Source organism: Acinonyx jubatus, chromosome C1 (assembly GCF_027475565.1).
Source record: "Acinonyx jubatus isolate Ajub_Pintada_27869175 chromosome C1, VMU_Ajub_asm_v1.0, whole genome shotgun sequence".
Taxonomy (NCBI): domain Eukaryota; kingdom Metazoa; phylum Chordata; class Mammalia; order Carnivora; family Felidae; genus Acinonyx; species Acinonyx jubatus.
This window is the reverse complement of record NC_069381.1, coordinates 79519695-79534643: the sequence shown is the minus strand read 5'-3', so window position 1 is coordinate 79534643 and position 14949 is coordinate 79519695. Positions and strand designations below refer to the sequence as shown.

General features: G+C 41.7%; 1 protein-coding gene across 1 annotated transcript in view; it reads left to right on the top strand.

Annotated features, from left to right (window-relative positions):
- The window catches only part of ALG14 (ALG14 UDP-N-acetylglucosaminyltransferase subunit), a 100523-nt gene extending 85954 nt beyond the window's left edge, over positions 1–14569 (top strand). The window contains exon 4 of the mRNA XM_027058539.2: positions 13640–14569. Within this exon, the coding sequence (XP_026914340.1) occupies positions 13640–13870 (231 nt within the window). The 3' untranslated portion in view covers positions 13871–14569. The remainder of the gene's footprint in view (positions 1–13639) is intronic.
- The last annotated feature ends 380 nt before the right edge of the window (positions 14570–14949 follow it).

The window sequence follows — 14949 nt, the reverse complement described above, 5'->3', positions numbered from 1 at the left end:
ACTAAGTTTAGGTCATTTCTAGCTTTTGATTTAAAGTGAGAGACATGTGCCTCTTCCTGTCACTTGAACACTTGGAGGCTCTGGTAGGGTTATTAATTGGCCTAATTTCAACACATTGTGTCTCAGGGAACCAGAGAGGCCCGAGGAGAGGGAGAGAGATGAGGGGAACGGCTGGTTGGTGGAGCAGTCAGAACATAACACATTTAGCAGTCACGTTTGCTGTTTTATATGGGTACAGTTTGTGGCACCTTACAACAATTACAATAGTAACATCAAATATCATTTGTCACAGATTGCCATAATAAATCTAATAATAATGAAAACATTTGAAATAGCGCAAGAATTACCAAGATGTGACCCGGAGACCTGAAGTGAGCAAATGCTGTTGCAAAAACAGCACTGATGGACTTGCTCGATGCAGGGCTGCCACAGACCTTCAGTTTGTTAAAAACAAAAGCAAAAACAAAAACCACTGTATCTGCGGAACATAATAAAGCAAAGTGCAGTAAAACAAGATATGCCTATAGTGCAAAAATAATCTCTGCATAAATTATCTAAGAAGAACTGCTGACTAGATCATGAAGACTATCACTTATCTAGTTAAGAGAGGGCCTTGACAGAAGTCAGGAATTATATAACTGCTCTGATCAAGCCAGTTCTTCCTGTTTAGAAAGGGTACTCCCTTTTCTTATAAAAATGTTAACCATTTTTTTCTATTTAATCTGCTGGAAGCCTTTCCTAATCCATCCGAGTCCAGTGGCATGTTCTGGTCTGCCACTTATGTCTCTATTAAAGCTATAAAATATTAGTAACAGTTGTCAGAATTTCACCTTCAATTAAACTCCCTGAGTCCTATCTGCCCTGGAGCCCTCCTTGCCTTTAAGCCTACTTCCAGCTAATGTCGGATCTGGTTAACAGGTGCAGGGCAGAGCCAGACCGGGATGGTGGACAGGAGAGACTCGTCTTCTAGAAGTTGGGTTGGAGTCTCAGCTATATGATCTTACATAAGTCATTTCATTTCTCTGTGCTTTAGTTTCCTTGTCCAGAACATGAGAGCAACAGCATCCTCTCCAGAGAACGATTGTGAGGTTTAAGTGAGGTAATTATGCAAAATGTCACACAGGTCCTGTGCCTGGCAATAGTAGGTGCCTGTAAAGGTCGAGGTCTTGCCCTTCTTTCTCAGGCAATAGGGAGAGGACTGAGCTAAATGACTCCCAGAGGCTGCATCTAGCACTAGCCATCTGCTTCTGGGAGAGCAAGTGAGTATAGGGTGCAGGGAAAACAAAGGAAAAAATACTGACTTACTACGATTCAAAGATCTCTGTGAAATCATTTCAGACCATGGAAAATACAGTGAAAACAAACAAACACCAAGAAGGCAGGAAATGAACGTCACCTTGACCGTTTGGTCCTGAGAACCGGAAAACTAAAAAATTAAGTTTCCTCAGTTGCTTCCAGGAAGGGTTAGGAGAACAATGTTTGATTAGCCTGACAATGATCTTTAATATTGATGCAGAGCAAGCATGGCTTAACCAGACCAAAAAAAAAAATTTAAGTGTTAATTTTACATACGTATTTACTTTTTCATGATGGAAGATCAGGGCAAGGAAATGAAACGCCAACCCAGTGTGTCCCCAACAAGATCTGAGTTCCTTCGCCTACTCCACACTCAGAGTGGGAGGATTGGCCGTCAACATGTATAGAGTGCCCAGCTCTGTGGAGCCTTGGTCTGTACGATCCTGCTGACATGTACTGAAACTACAGTTGACCATCCTGAGTTATGGAGGGGACACTGGAGCCCAATGTCTGCATGTCTCTGCTCCCTGTTTACCTGCCACCCCTGTTGCTGAACCCAAACCTGACAAATCAGGAAGGTCGCCAGAAGGTTGGGAGTCTAGTTTCCCATGCAAGGATAAAATAGCCCTCTCCTGTTTTGAAATGAACAAGATGAGGCTTATTCATCACGTTATCAGGCTTGCTGACCATGTTGCAGCCACCAACTTTCACGGCCATTTGGCCACAGGCTGAGAGATACACTACTGGGGCTCCGCAGGCCCAAAGCAGGGATGCTCAAGAGTCCTTCAGTTGTCTACCGTCTGTGGAAATCCGGAAAATACCACTGCTGGTAATCAGGCTCCTTCCATCATTTTCTTGCACCGGCGTCACTTGTAGGGGAGCAGGCAGGGCAAAAAAAACATGACTGGAAGGTAAAGACAAAATGGATGGTTGGGTTACTCTTCTGAGGTGTCCTCTGACGGATAAGATGAATCGCGCCAGGTCAGCACTATGCCTGTGACAGAGTGAGGGAAGAGCCTTGTGAACACTCTCAAGAGTTTGAAAAATGCCATAATTACACTCCTTGACTTTTGGATGGATCATAATAATAACTGCCATTTATTGAATTTTTAAAATGGGCCAAGCACTACATCAGATGCTTTTACACGTATTAGCTTATTTAATCTCCACAGTAACACTATTAAGTAGATGCTGTTTTCCTCATGTTCTGGTTTGTTTCTGGTTAATGACTCTTCCCCACCCCTGACATTCTCTCCCTACCTACTACAAGCTCCCAAGAAGAAGAATGCATTAAAGCTTATTATTTGCCTCCCCACGACACCATCATGCCAGTGTCATCTGGCCCTGTGTGTCTTTGTTTCCAGTATTTACCACGAGAAGCCAAACCCCGAAGATAGAGTTTCACCTGGACATAACAGCTCTGTGAGATTATGATCTGTCTCAAGCTCCTGCCCCTCCCTAACCCCCCAAACCCTTTCATTAGCCCTCAGTAACTTATAGTCAGTCCACAAAATCTGCCTCTTCTTTCCTGCCTCTTGCTCTGGTGTCTCTTTTCCTCAGAAGACCACACCACTTCATCGCATATTTGCTTACAAGTCACCTCCTCCCAGCTCTTACTTGACCTCCATATCTCCTCTTTCCTTAGCCTGCTCTGTGTTGTATGTTCACACATGCATCTGTTATTTTCTGTCTACCCACTGGAACATTCACTTTGTGAAGTCAGGGACTTTTGTTCATCAGTACATTCCTAATACCCAGAATAGTACCTGGCATGTTATCTTTGCTCAATAAATACTTCTTGAATGAAGTAATCCATAATTGAGGAAACTGAGCCATGGAATGGATAAGCAGTTTGTCCCTGGTCACACTGCTGTGAAACAGCCAACCCATGTCTGTGTGATCGTAAATCCCTGGCCCATAAGCACCATATTGTCCAGCCTCTTGATGGATTATGTGAATGCAACATAAACAAGAATATTCTGACTGAACTGGAGTAATCAGTGTCAATATAGGGAACTTAACTGGAGAAGATCCTACAGGATGAAAATTTACTGTTGTTTTTTTGTTGCAATGTGCGATATTGTGATTTAGAAGAAAAGCATGTTTATGGCCATTCAGGTGACCCAAAATATATTTCTCGTATATATTTGGTCTTAATCCACAGTTCCTGACTCAAAGCTCCTCTAAAGCCCTTAGAATTTCCTAAGTGATGAGAGCAGTAAAGGTTTTATTTGGAGAGTCCTTAAGATGGGGGCTGGTTGCCAGTGTAGCCAACCGTGTGATTAGAGGGTTAGCATTTTAAGTGCCAACCCCCCTCCCAACCTTCAGAGAGGGGACAGAGGCTGGAGGTACATTCAGTCACCAGTGGCCAATGATATAGTCAATCATGACTGTGTAAGGAAACCTCCACAAAAACCCGAGAAGACAGGGTTCAGAGAGCTTCTAGGTTAGTGAACACATGGCTATTTGGGGAGAATGGCAAGTTCCAAGAGGGCATGGAAGCTCCACATGCCCTTTTCCCATACCTTGCCCTGTGTATCTCCTCATCTGGCTGTTGATTCATACCCCTTAACATCCTTTGTAATAAATCAGTAATCTAGCGAGTAAATGGCTTTTTCTGGGTTCTGTGAGCTATTCTAGCAAATTAATTGAACTCAAGCAAGGGATTGTGGGAACCTCTGATTTAGAACCATTCAGGCAGAAGTACCAGTAACAACATGGGCTTGTGGTATCCTGAGTTCGAGCAGGTAGCTGGAGCCTCCAGTTTGTAGCCTGTCAGCCAGAAGCACAGGTACCATCCTGGGTGTGTGACTGGTATCTGAAGTGAAGGGTGGACTTACAGGACTGAGCCCTTTACCTTTGGAATCTGATTCTGTCTCTGTGTAGGTAGTGTCAGAATTGAGTTAAATTGTAAGACACCCGGCTGGTATCTAGATCACTGTTGGTGTGGGGAAGCCTACACACACACACACACACACACACACACACACACAAAACACACACACGTTGGAATTTGGTCCAGGAACCTAATTTACATTAGGAACAGCTTTTTTGAGTTGTCACCAAGCGAAGTGCAAGTAATCGATAATTTGAGGAGCCAGCAATAAAATCAGTATCCTTACAACATGAGCACATTAGCCTAGATAAAAAGCAATTTATTAAATTTACCTTTTTAAAAGAAGATGAAAGCAAGATCATGACCTGAGTCGAAGTCGGACGCTTAGCCGACTAAGCCACCCAGGTGCCCCAGGAATGATTTTTTAATGGCAAAGAAGGAGAAATTAAAGATAGTGTAAAGGATGTCAATTTTTCATTGAAATACTGTTCATACATTTGTTGTATTAGTTTTAGGCATACATCGTAGTCATTCCATATGTCTATAAATTAAGTTGTACTTAACCACAAGTGTAGTTATCATGTGAAAGCACACAACAGTATTACTATAGGATTGACTCTGTGCCATTGGCTGTACCTTGTATCCCTAGGACTTACTCATTCCGTACCTGGAAGCCGGTATCTCTCTCTCAAAGGTGTCAATTCTTTATCTAACCTAAGTATTTTGGTGGTAAACACAATTACCTCTTGCTCAGCATGTGTAAATTGGCGGTCTATTTTTCTGTGAACACTGCTTAAAGCATCATTACAAATGATGTCATTGCATTAATAAGTTCGGTTTCATTCTTCACTCACACAAAAAAAAGAAGAAAATGAAAGCTATACCTGTGTCAAGAGAAGCTAGGAAGTATCCAGGTAGACTATAGCACGTTCATGCTGCAAAGCAGTGAATGCCTATGTAGCACATGGAATGGAAGCAGTGATGGAATTGGAAAAGTAGACCTCAGAATGCTACATACACAATGATGACAACTCTGAAAATTCTGTGTTAGCAGTGGAATTGTAAGAGACCTTAAGGTTCATAAATAGCTGTTGATTCTAGTGTTTAGGATTCATTTGGTTATTTCACATTATTTTTGATATTTAGATGTTTCTGTTTAACTGTTAATACTCAGATGATCAAATATCCATAAAAAAGAAGAAATGCAATGTACCACATTGTGAGCCAAGGAATACGTCATCCCATCTGCTACTCATCCTTTTCCTTCCTGCCGTCCACTTCCACTGGTCGTGGACACTCAGCACTGCCTTTCCTCAGGCTTCACCCGAGCTTTCTGGTCCCCTGACTAACCTCTACATGTTACAGACCACCTGCTCTCCAACTGCATTTTCTTCCTCCCTCCCTTGATTATTCACAGATGCTTCTCCCTCCAGTTTTCAGAGCTGTTTCCTCACTGCTCTTGCCCTCCTCCTCTGTGGCTGAGGTCTTTCACCTCCCCTTCCCATACTGGAGTACTTGCTCACCTGGCCCTTCCTGTGGCATTGTCCTCATCCATGTCTCACTGTGTCTGCTCCCTGTGCTTCGGTGCTCTTAGCCCTGCCAGCGCAAATGTTGTTTCTGCCCTGACATGATCCATTCCTCGTCTGACTCTGCATTTGCTACTCTGCGTCTTTGTTCTTCCCATACCAGTACAGATTCTTGGTAAATATACTCTGGCTGGGGCACCTGGGTGGCTCAGTCGGTTAAGCATCTGAAACTTGGTTTCGGCTCAGGTCATGATTTCACAGTTCAGGGGTTCGAGCCCCACATCAGGCTCTGCACTGATGGTGCAGAGCCTGCTTGGGATTTTCTGTCTCCTCTCTTTCTGCCTCTCTCTCTCTCAAAATAAATAAACTTAAAAAAAAATTGTTTTAATCCACTCTGGCTAATTGAAATAGGAAAAGAATTTAGTGAAAGGCTATTGAAAGCTAAAATTATGTGATTTATAAGAAATATATTATTTGGTCATTTGAATGAATGAATGAAATGAATATATTTCTCATATGTATTTAGTCTTGGTCCAAGATTTCCAGCTCAAGGCTCCTAAAACCCTTGGAATTTCCTGTGATAGGGCAATGAATGAGTCTTGTGTTACAGTAATGAAGGTGACTTTCGGGTCGTAGTTGCCAGGAGGACCAACCCTGTGATTAGAAGGTTGGAACTTTCAAGTTCCCCCCAAACCCCATCTCGGGGGAGGGAAGAAGGGCTGGAGGTTGAATCAGCCAATGGCCAGTGACTTAGTCATGACTATAGAGTAAAGTCCGCATAAACACCCAAAAGGACTGGGTTCAGAGAACTTCTGGGTTGGTGGACACTTGGAGATTGGGGACAGTGGCGTGCTATACTTCCCCCTTCCTCTGACTATTCACGTCCTTTAATAAATTGGTAAACATAAATGTTTCCCTGAGTTCTGTGAGCTGCTCTAGGAAATTAAAAGAACCTACTGAGGAAGTCATTCTAACTTCCAGGCTATAGCCTGTCAATCAGAAATACAGGTTTAATAGCCTGGGGCTTGTGACTGATGTCTGAAGTAGGGAGTGAGGAGCATTCTCCTAGGACTGGTCCTTAAACTTGTGGATGCTGGTACTATCCCCAGATAACGTCAAAATTGAGTTGAATTCTCAGTCATGCTGCTGATATCTGAGAATTGCTTGGTACTGTGTGTAGGGACACCATCCACACTCCTCCCCCCTCCACACACACACACACACACACACACACACACACACACACTTTGGAATTGGGTCTGGGAACCTTAAAAGAAGAGCTCTCAGAATTACTGAGAAAGCCAGTGAGGTTGGACTAGAAAACATGGAGGGACAAGATGGGAGCAGAACAGTTAGGGCCATGGCCAAAATTCCATGGCCACAGACCTGGTTTGGGAAGACACTTCTGCCACTACTACTGGAGAGTGAACACTGTACCTGCCGCTGTGAGTACTGGACAGGAGTCTCTTCAATGGCAGCTTTGTCACAGAAAGCGTTTCTTCTCCAGAGTTGCTTTTCTACACCCCTGACTTTTGGTCAGATCTAGACAGAAACATCTGGTCAAGTCACTGGCCCGTCCACGAGCTGCTGAGGGAACCTAGAAAGGAGTCTCACTTAGGCCATGAGAGCTGGGCTCTGCTTGCTGCCACAGTTCATACGGTAAGAAATTGTTCAAACAGTTTCTAGGCAGGAACAAAACCCAAAACACCACATGGCCCATTCCCAATTCATGACAGTTGTTTTAATAAACTTTCTGCAACTTCCTTAAGTCCTTGAAGCTGTTTCTTCTAACCTCTCCCTCAGCAAGAACTCTGGAACGTAGTTCAATCCAAAATTAAAACATTAGGGGTCACAGATATCTATACAAAGACATCAAACAGCATGATTTAGAACAGAAAGAAAAGGAGTCAATCTAAATTTCTAACAGGGAAGAGTTAATTGAATTATGAGCTAGCCATAGAATTAAATATAGGCAGTCATTAAAAATTATGGAATTTTAAAGACTTTTTATAACACACAAAACTATAGCTAACCAGAATTCTACAATATTTATATATAAGCTCTCACAATTATGTATGTGCATATGTGATCCTATTTTCTAGTAAAATATAAATGTTTATATAAAGACATTCACTGAAAGAGAATACACCAAAATTTAACAGATTGATGAGATTGGAAAGGTTACTTTTTTTCTTTATGCTTTTCGTGGTTTACACAATGAGCTGAAAATTATTAGCATTTAAAAGAAAATCCACTGGGAGCAAACTTCCAGTGGCATCATTCTTATCCTTTGTCGTGTTCTCAAAAAATACAATTTTTCCCAAACCAACCTCAAAAATACTCAGAATTCTAACTCTTTTCTCCTGGTGTTGAAAGAACTCACTCTTTTCTGTAGAGTAAGTTCCTCCCTCACCACCAGTTCCACTGATCTTTATGTTCACATATAGATCATTCATTCCATTCTATAAACCTTTTCCCCAGCCTGCTTCATTCACCCAGCTCCTACTGGAGCTCTCTTCCCCTTTGGGCTCCCTCTTCTCCTGCCCTGTATTTTAGCCCAAAGATTCACTGGAAGAGCTATCCCTGAGGTGTCCATTACTCTTCTCTTGGCCAAATCTGATGATCTTTATCTTTGTAGCTTTCTTGGCTATAAGAAACATTGATTCGTTATCTTTGACACACTTTGGGTCATAGGCTAAGTCAGGTGACCTTGTGGGTTTCTTATTTTTCTAAAATAAGAAGATGCTCTCTTAAGCACTTTATCTGACTTTGCTTCCTGTTAAGCCTTATATCTATGACGTTTTTCTCCCTGTGTCTCTGGACTATTCCTCCACCTCAGTGTTTGCTCCCTCCCGCATCTTCCCCATTTACCTGTCTACAAAGTGAAACCAGTATCCTAATAAACAGGACTGTTGATTTTGAAACCTGTGACCTCCACAGAGACTACCTGCTTAAGCCAGCTCAGCTTTGACAGTGGCCTCTAGTTCTCCAGCTTTATCCATGACCCTGGAAGCTCTGCAGAACCTTCCCTGCAGCTCTGTCCCTGCCATTCACGAGCTGTCTCCAGCCTCCACCTCCACCAGCAAGAAGCTGTTTGAAAGCCTAGCTTTCAGGCAGGTACCTCAGAGTCAGACTCTGCTTTTCTGCCCATTCCCTGCACTTGCAGCCCTAGTTGGGCTCCCCATCTGGCTTTTAATCTCTCCTTCACGTGCTCCCTGTTGGATCGCTCTCAGCTTCATGGTCTCTTACCTTCAAAACAATCCAGACCCCAAAGGTCTTGGCCCACATTGTGTGCATGGAGTTCCCACTAGGCCAGAAGTTGAGTTCAGACTCCCCAAATTAACTATATTTCTTCATACATGCCAGTGTTACGTTTCAGCCAACAGGACTTGGGCCTGTGGTGACCCACATCTACAGAGCAACAATCCTTTTGTAACCATTGATCCTTGATCCAGCTCATCTACCCTCATGACTTTATATTAGCCCTGACCTCTTTCTGTTTTCTTGACCTATAACTTGTATTATCCTTAGTACATCTTTTGGATTTTCTGCTCTCAGAGAAAGTTTATTTATTGGCTCGTTAATTCATCTAGCAGGCACATGTTGAACACTTAACAGTTGGCACTACAACTAGTCAGAGGCTAGTCAGGGAGTTAGACAAAATCAAGGGCTACGTCAATTAGTACACTTTTTATTACTAGTGACAGAAGTCCTGATTCATGCTGTCTTAAGTAAAAATGGAATGTATTCCCTCACATACCTGGCAAGTCTAGAGATAGATCTGGTTTCCTTCAGGCACAGCTGGATTCATGGATCATAAATGCTACCTTTGGGACCTGGCCTGTCTTCATCTCTCAGTTCTGCTCTGTTCTGCTTTGTGATGGCTTCATTCTCAGGGTAGCAAGAGAAGTGTTAACAGTGCCAGGCCTACATCCTCCAAGGTTTTCGTATAGCAGAAAAGTCACTGCTCTCTCAGCAGCCCCAACAAATGTCCCGCTCCATCTTGTGGTTTTCTCACTGGATTAGGTGCTCTTCCCTGAACAAGTGACTTCTGTCAGGGGAATTTGATGCCAGGACTGGTCAGACTGGAGTCATATATCCTCTCCTTATAGTTGGTTATGGAGTCTACCCAAGCACTTAAGTTGAGAGAGAGAGAGAAATACAGTACAATGGTTCCCTGAAGAAAAGGCAAGTGGATGTGGGATGATTTTCTAAAAAGCTGTCAGTTACAGATGAATGGATAAAGAAGGTGTGGTTTATATATACAATGGAATACTACTTGGCAATGAGAAAGAATGAAATCTGGCCATTTGCAGCACCGTGATGGAACTGGAGGGTATTATGCTAAGTGAAATAAGTCAAGCAGAGAAAGACAGATACCATATGTTTTCACTCATATGTAGATCCTGAGAAACTTAACAGAAACAATGGGGGAGGGGAAGAGAGGAAAAAAAGTTACAGAGAGAGAAGGAGGCAAACCTTAAGAGACTTAAATACTGAGAACAAACTGAGGGTTGATGGGAGATGGGGGAGAGGGGAAAGTGGGTGATGGGCATTGAGGAGGGCACCTGTTGGGATGAGCACTGAGTGTTGTATGGAAACCAACTTGACAATAAATTATATTTAATATAAAAAAAGCTGTCAGTTACAGCCTTTATGTTTATGGTAAGTGTGTATGATAGAGTTACAAATGGAGTTGAGTGTAGCAAATGGAGCATTCCACTCTATATACAATGGGCAAAGGATTCCCCCCCTCCTTTACCCCTTCACTCCTTCCTTTGAGCAAAATTTGGTGAGTGCCTTTTGTTGTTCCAGGTGTAGAACATAGATGGTCCTAGAAGTTGCCCATAAGGAGCTTACAAAGTAGAAAGGAGGAAAGACAATAAAAGCAATGCCCCCATTTTTCTTGAGAATGTCCATTTTAAGAAATAGAAATATGAAGAGTATTTCTGTGTTTTTTTAAAAAGACAAGATCAACCATTATATTGTTTAACATCTTTTTTACTTAAAATTCTGTTTTGTTCAATGCTTGGAATAAGTCTTTCTGATATGCTTCGTTAAACAGTGGAAACTCCACAGTCCACAGTTTTTTAATTGTCTTGCCTGGGCTTCTGTAAAATGCAGGGTCAAAACCTGTGCTTAATTAAAAGTAGCTTTCCTTTGCCAAAGTTTTCTTCAAGATGAATTTGCCATTTTAAAAAAAATTTTTTAATGTTTATTTCTGAGACAGAGAGACAGAGCATGAGTGGGGGAGGGGCAGAGAGAGAGGGAGACACAGAATCCAAAGTAGGCTCCAGGCTCCGAGCTGTCAGCACAGAGCCTGATGCGGGGCTCGAACTCACAGACCGCAAGTTCATGACCTGAGCCGAAGTCGGACGCTTAACCAACTGAGCCACCCAGGCGCCCCATGCCATTTTTTTAAGTACTTGATTTATGGTTTTGTGGTTTTATCGTATCGAGGACTTTGATAGTAAGGTGCCTCAAAATAGAAATAGAGGACAGAGATAAACAAATGAATACCTTTAATTTCCACTTTTAGCTTAACAATCTCTATTTCTGATCTGTAGCAGGTTGTTAATGCATCTCCCACCAATGGCCAGTCATTTCCCTGCCTGTATACAGACATTTCCATCAGAACATTCACAGTTTGTATGTTCAGGTAGTGAAATGAACACACATGGATATGTACATTTGTTTCTAAGGCAACGAACATGAAAATATTTTTGTGACATTGAAGACCCAGTAAGCAATCTTTACATTATTTTTTAGCTGTAGGTTTTATTTTGTTCAGTTCCATGGAAAAGAAGATTGAGAAATGCAACACAAATAAGCCAAGGATCAGGGAATACATTAATGCAGTGGTTCTCAACTAGAGACATTTGGCGATGCCTGGAGACATTCTTAATTGTCTTGCCTACTGGAATCTTGTGGGTAGAGGCCAGGGGTGCTGTTAAACATCCTACAATGTGCAGGACAGGCCACCACAATGAAAAATTTTCCTGTCCAAAATGTCAGTAATGCCACTGTTGAGAAACCTTGCATCAATAGGATTTTTAGAATTCTGAACTCTGAAAGGATTCAGAACAATCTTGTAATTTAGGCATAAGACAAAACTAGAGGCGAATTAGAGTCATAGAATTAGAAGAATCCTGGAGCTGACAGGGAAAGTCATTGAGTCCACTCTCCCTGTACATATGGTAACCGAGTCCCAGGTAAAAAGTGACTGAAGCAATAGACATCCTCCACTCCTCAACATGCGATCAGGCAACTTGCCAAATGTCTCTGTGCCTCAGTTTCCTATTCTGCAAAAAGGGACAATAAAACTTGCCTCAAATGATTGCTGTGAGGAGTAATTAAAATAATGTGTGTGGACTATTTAGTACAGTACCTGGCCACAGTGAGTTGTTGATAAAGAGTGGCAGTGAGAGCCTAGGTGGTGATTCTCGTTACTGTCCCAACAGTAAAGAGACAGTAATTGAACCCTGTTCAGTTCAACACTGTTGAACAGGGTTGTACCCTGTTCCCGACTCTCAGTCCCATGTTCTTTCTATTACAGTGTCTTCAGGGTCTGTGAAGAAAAAGTTATAAGGGCAACTCAATAGGGATCAAAGAAGATTGGTCTGGAGAGCAGCTTAGTAGCTGGTAATTCAAGAAAAACTAAACAAAAACTCTTCATAAAGACAGGGGGTAGGTAGGTAGCCACTGTAAGGAAGGCATAAAAAAGATTGGTTCCCACCTGAAACAGGCTACCTTCTCTCTTCCCAAAGTCCTGTGGATGGTGTGTCAGGTGGGCTTGCCTCCAGGAAGGGCGGAGCCTAGATCAGATAACTTATCAAACCCTGAGAGCCCTGACCGAGTCTTACAGCCCTGGCAGAATGTCCGTCCAGTCCATCGTCTATCGGGACAGTCTCTGAAATGCCGAGATGGTCAGACAGTATATCTGGAGACACTTTCAATTCTAAGATTCTCTGATGTCTGATAAGTTTTGTGGACTATGTGCTGGAAAGATCATGTGACATGGTAGATAATGCCCAGCAGGCACGTGTAGACGCCACAAATCTCCTGTTTTATGATTTGTGGAGTAAAAAAAAAATGCTTTATTAGGCTTTGCTAAGTAAATACGGGCACATGATTACAATGTTGTGCAAAACAATTTTTCTCAGAAAATAATAATAAATTATCTTACCGACAATTCCATGAAATAGGCTTCCTCTCATTTTCTTAAAAGTCTTCTAAAAAGTTTTTGCAGTTGCTCTAGGAGTTGGATTTCTGTTTCTCTTGTTACTTTTGCCAAATAACAATTGTTATTTCTAAATTGTTTTTAACCGGTGGCTTTTTATAAAAATTAGCAAAATTCAAAAGCATGAAAATCTCTGGACCACAAACACAGATTAAATTCTCGTGGGGGGAGAAAAAACCTCATTCATTTAGTAGCCTTCTCTCAAATATCCCCTTTGTTGGCCTGGACTCCTAAAATGATTATATATACCCCACAAAAATACCCTACATAGTCATTTAAAGACATTTTCTTCTACATCTTACATGTCAATGCTCCAACCATTATAAAGATTATTTTAGAAAATCAACAAGAACAAGTTGGTACATGAGAAAATAGTGACTCGTAGCTGACTTTATCTGTCTTCTGTGTATTTGTGTGACCCGCAAGCAATTGGAGAAGAGCAACACAACACAGTGGATCCTGGCTGAGCATCAGGCACTGTGCTAGACACCCTGTGGTAGCAGAGAAGTTAAGTTGTTTGCCTGGAGCCACACAGCTGGTAAGCAGGAGAGCCAGCACGGAGCCCTGTCTACTCCTATGTGCATGGGGTTTGCTGCACACTAGATCTTGATAAGGAATAATTCAAGGCTTAGAATAATAAAAAGTCTCCTCTAAGATGTGACTGTTTTTAACTTTAAATGCCTCATTTAGATTAGTATTCTGTATGTTAATTTGACCTTCAACTTTTTTTTTTTTTTTAAGGTGTTGTGTAATGGACCAGGAACGTGTGTTCCTGTCTGCGTATCTGCCCTTCTCCTTGGGATACTAGGAATAAAGAAAGTGATCATTGTCTATGTTGAAAGCATCTGCCGAGTAGAACATTTATCCCTGTCCGGAAAGATTCTGTTTCACCTCTCCGATTACTTCATTGTTCAGTGGCCGGCTCTTAAGGAGAAGTATCCCAAGTCGGTGTACCTCGGGCGAATTGTCTGACAAATGACAACTTTCTTCTCTAGAATTTTGCAGTCAAACATATTTATCATAATTGGGGGAGAGAAAAACTACATGTTTATTATAAAGGTTTCTGAAGGTCCTGAGAATTATTGGTGGTGAGGAGTAAAAAATGTGTAACTCAGTAAAGAAACTGAGGGTGCTCTTATAAAACAAACGTTTATAAATCATTAAGTATTTATGCTTCTGTGCACCAAATTTCTTTTCTTTTCTGTCACTACCTGCAAGTTATCTGCTGACTTGACTTAGTAATATTTTTCCTACAACTAAATATAGAATTAGTATGATTAGTAACATTTCCTGTTCTGCAGCTCTTTGTTTTGTTTTGTTTTGTTTACAATATTCTGCATTGTAGCAGAGAAAGATATTTCTTAGTTTTTGTTCAGATACAACAGGCTTTATTTCCTGTATGGAAGCAGTAAAGTCCCTAGTGAATCCTTTCAGTGTAAAGGAAGCAGTTATATTAAATGGGCTTCATGACAATTTGCATTCCACAGGCTTCCAGAACCGTGAGCATACACCAGTACCTTTTTTTATTCTTTGGTTTTGCTTTGTGAGTAGTTGCCCTGAATCCAGAATATCTTTTGAAATGTCTTGTTTAATTGTTAAAATAAATTAAAAGGTGACTACTGTCATAGTAATAAAAACATGATTCTATGTTTCAGGAATCCAAACTCAAAACATTTTTTTCCTTTGTATTTTGTATTTGTTTATGTTAAGTTTATTTATCTATTTAGAATGTGTGTGTAAGCACATGAGTAGGGAAGGGGAGGGGTGGGGGTAGAGAATGAGAGAATCCAAAGCAAGCTTTACACCGTCATCCCAGAGCCCAATAAGGGTTTTGAACTTATGAACTGTGAGATCATGACTGGAGCCGAAATCAAGAGTCGGACACTAAACTGAACCACCCAACCCCTGAAACTCAAAAACATTTTTACAAATGTTCAAGTGGAGGGGTGCCTGGGTGGCTCAGTCGGTTAAGCGTCCGACTTCAGCTCAGGTCATGATCTCGCGGTTCATGAGTTCGAGCCCTGCGTCAGGCTCTGTGCTGACAGCTCAGA